Consider the following 12,524-nt stretch of genomic DNA (forward strand, 5'->3'; position numbering starts at 1 on the left):
AGAGACTGTCAATCTGTTGTGTATTTACAATTCATAGGCACTGTGAGAAAAATCTACACTCCTAATTTCCTTCTCAGTATAACAATGACAACCTAAAAGTCACTAAATCAATGTGGCAGAGCAAAGGAGAATTAGATACAGATATGTACCAATTAAATACAATTGTGGCTGTGATACTTCGTGGTCTCTTGACTGGTACTCTTGAGAATCTCCAGAACAAACATGTTAAGGATTGCAGACAAGGGGATCTTTACATGAAATGTTTCTGTCTGGAGAATTCTTTGGGGTAAATTTATCTTCAGCTTTCTTTCTCTCATTTTTACTCAGCGGAAGTTGACATAGGTTCCCCTGTCCATGCTGGAGGCGGGGGGGGGGGGGAAGATGGCTAACAACCAGACTAATGTAGCACTGGCACTACTGGGGAAGGGTAATACTTGCCAGTCTCCCCATTCCTCTGAAGCCCACTGGGCCTCCTGAAAATATGTCCCTGAGGGTCGCACAACAACACCGGGGTTTTAGCCCCGGTTTTTGTTATGTTTTTGACAAGCTCCAAAAGTGCTCTTGAAAACAGTTCTCCCCATAATGTGTCAGGCAAAACAAAACAACCTTTGGGGTATCTGAGGGTTTTTTATTTTTTCATTTCCCAAGCTCACCATCTGCCAACATCACACAACTACTTTGAATGTGTGGACAACATTTTATTTTTTTTTAAATCGGTGCAGGCTGTACCACAAATATGGCAAATGAGTCACCTGACCAGCTTGTTATTATAAACCCATGATCCAAAACAGCATAACATATCTAAAATGTGCTCATGTTGATGTGTGTGTATATGTGAATATACTGTACGTACCGCAGATACCACTTCTCCAGCCTTTCAGGTGTTTGCCACTTGCAGCACAATCTCTGGCATAGGCAGAGAATACACTGCAGAGAGCCTCTTTACTCTTCTCAGCATTACAAGTGTCATAAGCACAGTTCTAAAGAAAGAAGTAGATACTATGTCAAAACGTGGCCAGTGGTTATTCAGTGGTTACTAGTATCTGAAGTCGTCCACATCAGTAGTGGCCCGTGAACGTGCCGCTGGAGGGGCGGCGGGAGGAGGCACCTTTAAGAGTAAATGCATTAGGTGCTTACCTGCACAGCCACCAGACCTGAATGCTGTGCAGAGAAGCAGCATGCCGCCCAGCAGCTCCTGCGGCGGGAATTCCCGCCGCTACTCACCTGGCTGCTGGTGGGGGCTCAGCTCCGTGTCAGCAAGGTGAGTGGCAGCGGTGATTCCCCACCACAGGGGCTGCTGGGCAGCATGCCGCTTCTCTGCACAGCGTTCAGGTGCAGCAGGTGCGGAGGTAAGCACCTAATGCAGTTACTCTTAAAGGTGCCTCCCGCCGCCCCCCCCAGTGGTGCATTCACGAGCCGCCACTGGTCCACATGACCTCTGGTAGCCACTGCTGAGAACTGTGAGCCATGGCACAGTGACAGCAGGAGCTGGAAAGTAGGCCCTCTCCCTCCCATATCCCAGAGTGCCACACAGCATGAGAGTGACGGCTGCTCTCATTAGATGATGTGGATATTCTCATGCACATGATCACCTGCCAAGGCTAAATGAACCACAGGTTAAAAATTGGGGCTAAAACATTCTGGAGCAGCCAGGGAGCCATGGGCTCCTGGCACTCCAGACAACATGAGCTGCTTGGGTTACCCCAGGCGGCTTGTGTTGTGCGAGAGGAGAGCTGGTCTTGTGGTAGCAAGCATGACTTGTCCCCATAGCTAAGCAGGGTCTGCCCTGGTTGCATATGAATGGGAGACTTGATGTGTGAGCATTGCAAGCTATTCCACTCACGGATGGAGCCGCTCTGGGAAGAGCAAAAGGTTCCAAATTCCCTCCCTGGCTTCTCCAAGATAGGGCTGAGAGAGATTCCTGCCTGCAACCTTGGAGAAGCTGCTGCCAGTCTGTGAAGACAATACTGAACTAGATAGACCAATAGTCTGACTCAGTATATGGCAGTTTCCTATGTCCCTATGTCCCTAATATCCTCAATATATTGGAGTTGATGTTAATTATTTGTTTGCATGTATTTGATTCATTTGTTATTGCAAAAAGAGCAAAAACATCTTCTTTATTCTTTTGTTTGATCAGGTGATATTGTGGGTAACAGAGAATACCCTCTGTTGCAGCTTTTTGAGATAAACTCTGTTTGCTGCTCAAATCTTTATCAAAATTGACCACTAGAGGGCAACCGGTCACTATATCTACAGATTTTCTCCACCGTTCAGGTGCAGCCACACTTTTAAAAGGTATTTTTGCTTCATTAATTGAGCCAGAATGTGGACAGGAACATGTACTGGGAAACATACAGATAGGCAACATCAACACTCTAATGCACATACATAATAATCAGATTTGTTCCTGTGGTCTCTGAGCCAAAAAGTGCCAAACTTGTGAAAGCCTCCTGCTGACATCTATCTATCTTCTTCTTATACAGTGGCATAGGGAGCGCATAGGCTGGCTGCTGAGCATGTACAGTGGCCATTTGTGCGATCACTCAGCTGGCTAGTACGCATGTGCAGCAGCTGGCTGAGTGCTGGGGGCATGACTGCTTGGTCAGAGAGATTGCCTCCACCTCCGCCACCACTGCACAAGGGGACACCACTGGGTGCCCATCATGGCAGCAGCAGGGAGAGAAGGGGTGAGTGTGGTGGCCCCAGGAACAACTGGAGGCAGCCCTGGTGGCAGCTACACAGGGGTTCTTTGAACCCATGCGCACAATTACAGCTCCACCCCTGGTTTCATCCATTGAATAAACTCCCAAATACACATTACTGCAAATTGAATTCTTCCCACTGTGCGCTCACAAAGAACCTCAAAACTTAAAGCAAACTAACCAAGATATTTTATAAAAACTGCAATGTATCTGACAAATATGCCTACTAATTGCAACCATCCCTGTTCAACTCTAGCTCAGCATCTCTCAGTGTGGTTATTGCTAATTGTCTACCCTGCATGGAGAGTGTGTTTTAGAATATGTCATTTGAGGACTTCGTATGTCCTTTAGGATAAGATGTCCTTTGGGGACATCTTATTCCTATTATTCTTTTTTCTATATAAACCACTTTGAGAACTTTTTGGTTGGAAAGTTAATAATAAAATTCATCATCATCATCATCATCATCATCAATAACAATAGGGTTAGGGAACTTCAGATATGTCCTGATATGGGCCATTTCAAGAGATGCAGAGCAGAGAAGTTCCTGATACAAACTTGGGAAGCCCATTTGGACTTCTTTGATCATCTTCGGGAAAAATCAGAGCTTTCCAGAGCTCCAAATGGCAGCAAGAGTCTGCTCTTTTCCTTTCTGTTTGCGAGTCCGTGACTGGGGGGAAATCCCGATCTTTTGCCTTCTATCTGCCCATCTGCCCGTGCATATCTCCTTTTTAAAAAGTTTTACAAAAGTTATAACTCACAAGCAGCCAATTTCTGGGTTTTTCCTGTGATTCTCTGATGTTACATCACATGTACTGTGATTCTCTGGTATTACGTTACTTTTCTTCCGGGCTCACAGTGAGTATCCCAGTTACTTAAAAAAAATCAATTTAAAGGTTTGTTGGGGAAATACATGATCCCGGCGCTGATCCCGACCCTGGCCCTGATTCCAACATTTTGAAGGGTCCAAAGGACCCCAAACCCACATTTGTGGGATTGGATTAGATCAAATCAGACCCGATCCTGACATTTGCTTTTGTGCACAGCCCCAACAAATAATATATACACTTTAAAATGTAGAGGTATTTTTTAAAATAGCCATAATGGCAAGGAATGGCAAGCCACAGCTCTGTGGGGCTCAGATGTGCAGCTAAATGATTTGTACAGCAGGGACAGACTTTGTTTTCTTCTCTTTCTGAAGAAAGCTTGGCATATGGACTTCCTGAGTCTTTTATCATTGTGCAAAAGAGGGATTTTCAGCAGGCTTCACTGTTCTTATCAGTATATAAGATGTTCTGCCCAGCTACAAAAGTAGAAGAACCCTGTAATCCACCTTTGTATTTGATAACCTTGCATGCTCAGTGTGGATTTATGTAGGGCTGGCAATCCTGCTGCCTGGATTATGCCAGTTCTCTGGGGGGGGGGGGGGGAATCGTGTCTCATGATTCAAAAAAGGAGGGAAATTCCACAGCTGAGCTTCCAGATCTTGCAGCCTATTGTGGAGTAGAACACTGGTTTTTAAACAAATAGCAGAATACATAGACCACAGCCTGTCTGAAGGCACTTGAAATTATGCCAGATGCAGTAGCAGCTGCAGGCAGGCAGCAGGAGGCACCTTTAAGTCTAAATTAGTAGGTGCTTACCTCCCATACCACTGCACCTGAAAGCTCTTACCAGCAGCGACATGTTGCCCAGCACCCACTGCGGCAGAGGATCAGCTCCGCCACTCAGCTGGAGGAAGCCATTTGTGTGGCCAGCAAATGGCCTCCATGTATGCGCAGAGGCCAGCTGTATGGTGGAGTCTATCCTCCGCCACAGAGGGTGCCAGGCAGTGCACCGCTACTGGTAAGAACTTTCAGGTGCAGCAATACAAGAGGTAAGCACCTACTAATTTAGATTTAAAGATGCTCCTGGCACACACACCCCTGGCGCTGCCCACACCAGCCGCCACTGAAGAAGATGATTTAAAACACTCCCCACAACAGTTTCCCAAATGCACCAGCTGCAGCAGAGATGCTTTAAAACATTATCAAATCAATATCTCACCTTGACATAAGGAGCAGGATCTCTTACAGCATGACACTCGGCAAATTTCCCATTTGCATTTGACAGAAGGGCACACCAATACTTCCCAAATTTTGCTAACAGAGAGAATGAAGATATCCAAAGTTATTTACAGTATGAATTATGGAAGTCAAGTCCTAATATAGAGGAATGGTATGGTTGCCATTCTCTTCTATGGGGAAATGCACTGCATTTGGGAAACTGTTGTGGGGAGCAGGGATGTGCATAGAACCGGTTTGCCTGGTTCAGTTCGAATTCAAACCAGGTTCGAACGAGGAGGGGGTGGTTCGCTTGTGGTTTTGCTCAAACCATCCTCTGGTTCGGTTGGAATTTGAACCGGTTTCAAACTTGTTTGAACTGGTTAGGACTGGTTCAGCCTCCAGAAGTGGGTGGGGTAGTAGCTGGCACCCCTGGCTACCTGCCACCCAAACCCCGAAGCAATCGGACACTCGTGCGATTTTTAATGAATTTTGGGGGGGGGTATTTTTTCTCATAGGGTATAATGGGACTTGAACCATCCCATTATTCCCTATTGTGGAGCACCCATGGGTGCCAACAAAAATGTACGAGTGTCCAATTGCTTTGGGGTTTGGGTGGTAGGTACCCATGGGTATCTGCTAACACCCTATCCACTTTTAGAGGTTCGAACAGGTTTTAACCAGTTCGAACCGGTTCAAATCAAACCACCCCGTTTGGTTCAAATTCGAACCTGCAGCTCAAACCTGATGGCTGGTTCGGTTCGAATTCGAACCAGTTTGAATTTGAACCGGTTCACACATCGTAAGTGGGGAGTGTAAAATGTATCTTACTGTGCTCACACATGCAGTCTCCCATTTAAATGCAAACCAGGGTGGGCCTTGCTTAGCAAAGGGTATAATTCATGCTTGTTACCTTTGTCCACACTTTTCAAACAGGGATCCTCAAAGCTGTCTTGAACATCAGCACAGTTAGCCGCAATCTTCCACGAGTTTCCAAATGCAGAAGCTGAGTCTTCCAAAATCCCGTTAATCGTTCGAAAATCATCACTCTGCACATTATTGAAATTTCCACAAAGTCCTGAGTAAAATAAGCGAGAGGGAAGTCACGAGATATAAAACCCCACAAAAGAATCCACATGGAGTCTTTGAAAGAGCCTGTGTGAATGAATCAGTTAGAATCACAGCTTGGTGCAAGCAGCAAGAAGAAAACCTTGTGGGTGGACCCAGGACAATCTGATGGGTAACATCTACACATGCCTAGATTTGTGGGGTACTACCATCAGTAGATATAAGCTATGGAAGGCAAATAATACCTCAGCATTCTAGCCTGAAATGAGAAAATGCAATACTATGTACAAGAGAGGAGAGATGGTCTTGTGGTAACAAGCATGAATTGTACCCTTTGCTAAGCAGGGCCCACCCTGGTTTGCATTTAAATGGGAGACTGCATGTGTGAGCACTGTAAGATATTTCCCTTTAGGGTCTGGGGCTGCTCTAGGAAGAGCATCTGCATACTTGCGTGCAGAAGGTTCCAAGTTCCCTCCCTTGCATCTCCAAGATAGGGCTGAGAGAGACTTCTGCCAGCAAATTTGGAGAAGCTACTGCCAGTCTGTGTAGACCAGGGATTCTCAACATTGGGTCCCCAGATGTTATTGGACTTCAACTCCCATAATCCCCAACTAAAGGCCACTGGGGCTGGGGATTATGGGAGTTGAAGTCCAATAATATCTGGGGACCCAACACTGAGAATCCTTGGTGTAGACAATACTGAGCTAGATGAACCAATGGTCTGACTTGGTAGAAGGCAGCTTCCTATTTTCCTATATGTCACTATGTAACATTCCCTGTCAAAACAGAGCACATTACTCTAAATATAAAACCAGGCCCACATTATTCTGAATGTAGTAAAAAGCAGGCCTCAGACTGTGGGAGAATAGAAATTGACATAAATGACATAAGTCAAACCTAGGTTCTAGGAATCCTGGTCTAATACATTTAATCCCCCAAGCAATCAATTTTATGCCCCAAAAATAACAACATAATTTCAAACTAAGCACACAATTTTTATGTATGTATTTATTTATATATATATATATATATATATATATATATATATATATGCTAAAAAAAATGCTGTCAGTTTAGCAAGTTATTTATTTATTTATTGTTCCGTTTTTATACCGCCCTTCATAAAGCATCCCAACGCAGTTTGGAAAAGTTAAAATACAATAAAATTCTATAAAAATAATTTAAAACCTTAAAATCAATTAAACAGTAAAAACCATCACATACACACACACATACACAAAACACACAACCATCATAAAAAATACAGCAGAAGCAGGAAAGCTGAGAGGCCTAGTAACCCCTAAGGGATAAAAGCCTGAACAAATAAAAAGGTCTTTAGCTGTTTTTTAAAAGCAGCCACAGATTTCAAAGAGTGGACATTTACTGGGAGAGCATTCTGGAGCCTGGGGGCAACAACAGAGAAGGCCCTGTCCCACATGCATGTCAATTTAGCCTCTCTCTATGTTGGCACACAGAGCAAAGCCCTCCACCCCCTGATTACCTTGTTGGGAGGGCAGAAACCCTTGGGAGCAGGTGGACCTTCAGGTATCCAAGTAGGCTGGGCTGAATTGAAGGGAGGAGTCCTCCCCTCCTTTCTCTCCTTGCTTTGGCTGGTCCTTCAATGCAGCAGTAGCAGCACTGCAGATGGTAATTTTGTTCTCCTCCACCACCAGTGTCCCCTCAGTGACAATGCTGTTTCTATCACAATGGGCAAGAGAAGAGCTCAAGAAAGCCTTTCCCCACCACACTTACTTTACTGCAGTAGCATCACTGCCCACTAAGCAAGGGCCCTGGAAGTAACAGGCTCCATATCTATAGGCACTTTGCCTCCCCGTCCTTTGATCACACTAGGTTTTATAGAGTGCAGGTGCCCTCTAGAATGGAGCACATAAGACAAATTGGTGGAAACTGGGGAACATATAATTGATAGAATGTAAGTAGACTGTTCAATATGAGGCATTTTTTAAGATCAAGGAACAATCAAGAAATGTTAACAGGAAAGCGTAGCTTTAAATACCATTACAGACAAGTACCCTCAGCATTAACAGCACAAGGCCTTTTTTCTTCCTTTCAAGGTCTTTGTGCAGGCAAGTTACCCCTGGAGAAGCAGGAGGTTTCTGAACATTCCATGAAATCTCAGGCAGGGGCAGGGGGAGGGCCACTTTTTGCAGAGCAAACAAAAGAAAGCCCTTCAGGAGTTAAGCAATGTAGGTACTATACCAGATGTACGACTGTGGTAAGATTCATCTAATATTATGAAGAGCTGCATAATGGGCTTAAGTTGTACTTGAATTTGTACCCATGAAGAAGTCACAATGTTGACGTAGAATGTAGATGGTCTGAAGATGGTGACACCATCTAAAAAAACAAACAAACAAACCACAAGAACATGTCTCCAGGTAGAAATCACATCCAAGCAGGAATATCCAACTATGCTATTAAGTATATAGGTTTCCTTAGAAACTGGGGATTAAACTGAATTCAGACCTTTAGCTATAGGCAACACTGCAATGGCATCATTGACGTAGACATCTCCACTGGAACCAACTCTTATATTCTGCAAATAAAAAAGAACCACATTGAGATGTATAGGATCATTTATTCCAACTAGGGCTAATCCAAACAAATTTATTCAGCATTTTGCCAAAATCCTATTTCTGGGGGTGGATCAGGTGTCACAACAATTTTGGGAGTGCAGAATGAAATTATATACAGTTTCATAGGGGGCTTACTGCAAATTGATGGCAGTAGTGGCAGTGGGTCTTTTGGGGTAACACTGCTTCTGCGATGCAAGTGTTATGTCCAAATACGGCACTGCAGTCTCACTGTCCAGCAACCAGAATTGAACAAGGAAGCTCCTCCCTCACACCAGTTGCTATTGGCTGCCGGGGCTGTCCTTCAATCAAGAATGATGCTCAAGCAGCCAGTTTCTCCTCCTCTCTTCAGTCTTACTGACTGCAGAAAGGGAGCTCTCCATTATGTCCAAATTCAGATGGAAGTGTGTGGGGGAGCAGAACAGCAGGTCCATTTGAATCAGCAGTACTGCATTACATGTAGGGATGTGCACAAACCAGTTAGGCATTCTATTCCTAGAATGCTGAACTGGTGCGAAAACCAGTGTTTGAACCAGTTTGCACGTGGGGGCGGGGGCTCCTTTAAGGAGCGGGGAGGGTGCCCTTACCTCCCCTGCCATGTTTCCCCAGCTGCTGCTGCTGCCAAAAATGCTCGAGTGGGGTGGCTGAGTACCTCCTTGCCACCCAGTCAGTGTGATAACGGAAGTGGCCGGCGTGCATGTGTGCGCCATGCGCATGTGTACCGGCCACTTCCATTATCATGCTGACTGGGGCAGCAGGGAGGTACACAGCTGCCCTGCACCAGCATTTTTGTCAGCAGTGCCAGTGGGGGAAACACAGCAGGGGAGGTAAGGGGACCCTTCCTGCTCCTTAAAGGAGCCTCTCCACCTCCCGAGAGTGCACACAACCAGTTCTGTGCACATTCCTAATTACATGTGAATGTGGCCATTAAGTATTCCTGGCCTTCCCATTGGCTGGCTCCTGATAGCTGCCTTAAAAAATAGATATCTATCTCAAAATGCACCAGGACATTCTACTGGTTCTTAGTGCATTGCAAGATTTTTAAAAAAAAAAAATGGCAGCTGGCAAGACTGCTTGTGAACATGCAATTAAATTAAAGCCTCTTAGCCATTGACTAGGCTGGCAACTTACAGTGGCTCCTAAAATGATTATGACATTCTTCAAGCAAGTCCTAGTGCTTGAAACACCACATTGAACAATTTCTCCAATAATCACAAAGGAACCATCCGTATCCTGAAAATAAGGGGAAAAAACCATTATTTTCTAATGTTTTGTTAAGCAAACTGCTTTGAGAACATTTTGTTGAAATGCAGAACAACAACCATCAACAACAACAAGAAGGCAGGCATGTTCAGCAACTAGGATGTACAGTATGTTGATCTAGCTCTACCAATCACCCACAGAGTAAATGAGGAGTGAGTGTCAGAGATAGTCAATCAATGTACCCCTTCTCAACCATCTATTAATGCTGTCGTCTTTACATGGGTTTTGGGTTTTGCTAGAGATCTTGTGTATGTAGAATATCCATGTTCTCATTTTAGACAATTTATAAAGAGGCTTGACTTGTGGCATACATCTGTGACTTAATACTGAATAAAGAAAGCTAGCTTTTATGCAACCAAAATTAAGGCTATTTAATGCCTATTGAATTCAATAGGAATTAAGCATAGGGTTAAGCCCAGTGATTTCAAGAGTGACAAATAGTGTATGTTTGCTGTGTGTATACCAGAGTTACACATAGCATGAATTTGGATATCATGTGAATGTAATAAACGTGTGGGCTCATCTTTCAAACCTGTTTATACCTTTCTGGGAATCCTGTTAGGAGTGGAGGACCCAATCACATCATCTACATGTGTTAAAAGATAGATGTATGTCATTCTCACTTTAAGTATTCGCTGCAGCAAACATCAGTATAACACGAATGTACCTGCAGCAAGTATGTTTGCATTTTAAAGAATGGAGCTGCCCTTATGGAGGCCATTCATAAAAGCTTTAAGGTTGTTCACATGACCAAATCCCTGGTGGCTAGAGAGGGCTGGGGCAAAGGCAGGAGTATACCTACCTCCCCCTTCCCGATCTTCCTGATTCTGTTGCCATGCTGCCACACACATGACTGCTGCTGCGGCAAGTGGTGCGGTGTTTTGGAGGCCAGGGAAACACAGCCCAGCCTCCAGAAATCCCACAATGCACTTCAGGAGGAGCGTGGTGCAATGGGTGATTCCCCCTCAAGCTGGGAGCCCGAGGCACCTGGCTGTGGGTCTGCTTGGACTGCAGGCAGCCCAAGCGGATACACGGCCAGGATCCCACGTAGAACAGTGCTCTTGCACCCTTCTAACTGGGTAATACCCCAGGGGAAATTCCTGGGCTATCCTGCAGGGCAGTGCTGGGGCTGGCCATGATCCCAGCACTTCACATGAGTAGCCCTACTTCAGTGGGGCTGCACAATCCCAGGTAGAGCTGCTCATTTGCCTCTTTGTCTTTTAATTTACAAGATTTCAGTCTGCAGTACAGAACTCAATTCAGAATACATATATGTACTTTAAAGCAAATGATATAAAACAATCTTAAAATACCTATCAATTTGTATACTCCATTATACTGCTCTTAAAAATGTTTACAATTTATTTGTTTGTTTATTAAAAATTTCTTGTATACCGCCTCCTCCAAAGACTCTAGGTGGTGAACAATAACAACAATTGTGTGTGTTTGGGGGGGGATATACAATTGAACATTATCCTATGCATAATCATTCCAATACATAATAAAAATTCTCAGTTTTTAAATACAATGATTATATATCTGTCTTTCTTCAGTCACTATTACAAAATTAGGTTTGATCTCACAGACATACTCCTAGCCCTTAATAACTATTCTGCAATAGATAGTTGGTCTGTTTTTTTGTTTTTGTTTTTTGTTTGCCAGACCATTTTTCTCTCATAAAACAATTGTGCATTTGTTACGCAACAGCTGTGCAGGATCTGGGTGTTGTTGTTTTACCTCAAGGGAATGCTTTAATTTCAAGGAAATAACATATTCTAAGCACTCAAATATATGGGGAAAATATGTGACAGTTATAACAGTGAGTGTTACTGATCCAGCAATGGTGTACAAACATCACCAGCCATATTGGATAGGGTCCATTCAGTACTATCATAGAGTAATTTGTACTACAGTTCAGAAATCTAATCTAACAAAGTCCTTATAAAAGACATTTTAACCTGCTGTATATTGATCACAGGGAACTATTTTAAATGTCTGTTTGTTGTTCTAAGAATATCACAAAAATTAAAAATACACACACCGCACACACACATACCTTAGCTAATACATAGCGGCAGTTGCCATGGAAAATGAATTGTTTCTTATCAAATGTAGTTACATGAAATCCTCCTTCTATATTACAGTTTCCTGAACAAGGCTGTGATGTACAAGACCATTTTCCTCCGATGCAGATACTAAATAGCCAAAAGAGCAATTTAACTCAATAGAGGCAGCTGTTGATAAATGTTGATAAATGTGTGAGCACAGGCACAGTGGGGAAATGACTTGACTAGCAAGCCAGAGGTTACCGGTTCAAATTCCCGCTGCTAAGTTCCCCAAACTATGGGAAACACCTATATCGGGCAGCAGTGATATAGGAAGATGCTGAAAGGCATCATCTCATACTGCATTGGAGATGGCAGTGGTAAACCCCTCCTGTATTCTACCAAAGAGAACCACAGGGCTCTGTGGTCACCAGGAGTTGACACCGACTTGATGGCACACTTTATTATAAAGGTGCCCTGTCAGGGCACACAGAGTGGCTCTTTCTTTCCCCCTTAAATGAGAACCCATGGGGCAGGGAGTGACCACCATGTTAAATTTTCTGATCTTTCCCCAAGATAAACCTCTAGGCATAATTGAAACCTTCTCTTTCATTGTTGCAGATATTGCCACCTCCCCACAACCTGGCCTCAGCTACTCTGGCCACTTCAAGAAGATATGTCATTTTTGCCATGCAGACCTGAATCTTTGTTTCACCACACTTGCTTAGAAGCACTCTTCATTATTAGTTGAATACGTTCTGAGACTCAATGCAGGTGCCAGTGCTGAACTTAGGGGAGTTCTAGCAT

The 12,524-nt window shown here is 44.0% G+C and overlaps 1 protein-coding gene across 1 annotated transcript in view; it reads right to left on the reverse strand.

Annotated features, from left to right (window-relative positions):
* LOC128324021 (mucin-5B-like) overlaps nt 1-12,524 on the reverse strand; it is a 109,398-nt gene that overhangs the window by 75,384 nt on the left and 21,490 nt on the right. Inside the window, exons 8-14 of the mRNA XM_053248138.1 lie at nt 11,729-11,867; nt 9,541-9,642; nt 8,303-8,372; nt 8,036-8,173; nt 5,661-5,825; nt 4,752-4,846; nt 854-980 (exon numbers count right to left, since the gene is read on the reverse strand). Coding sequence (XP_053104113.1) covers nt 854-980; nt 4,752-4,846; nt 5,661-5,825; nt 8,036-8,173; nt 8,303-8,372; nt 9,541-9,642; nt 11,729-11,867 — 836 coding nt within the window. The remainder of the gene's footprint in view (nt 1-853; nt 981-4,751; nt 4,847-5,660; nt 5,826-8,035; nt 8,174-8,302; nt 8,373-9,540; nt 9,643-11,728; nt 11,868-12,524) is intronic.

This window comes from Hemicordylus capensis, chromosome 1 (assembly GCF_027244095.1).
Source record: "Hemicordylus capensis ecotype Gifberg chromosome 1, rHemCap1.1.pri, whole genome shotgun sequence".
Lineage (NCBI taxonomy): Eukaryota > Metazoa > Chordata > Lepidosauria > Squamata > Cordylidae > Hemicordylus > Hemicordylus capensis.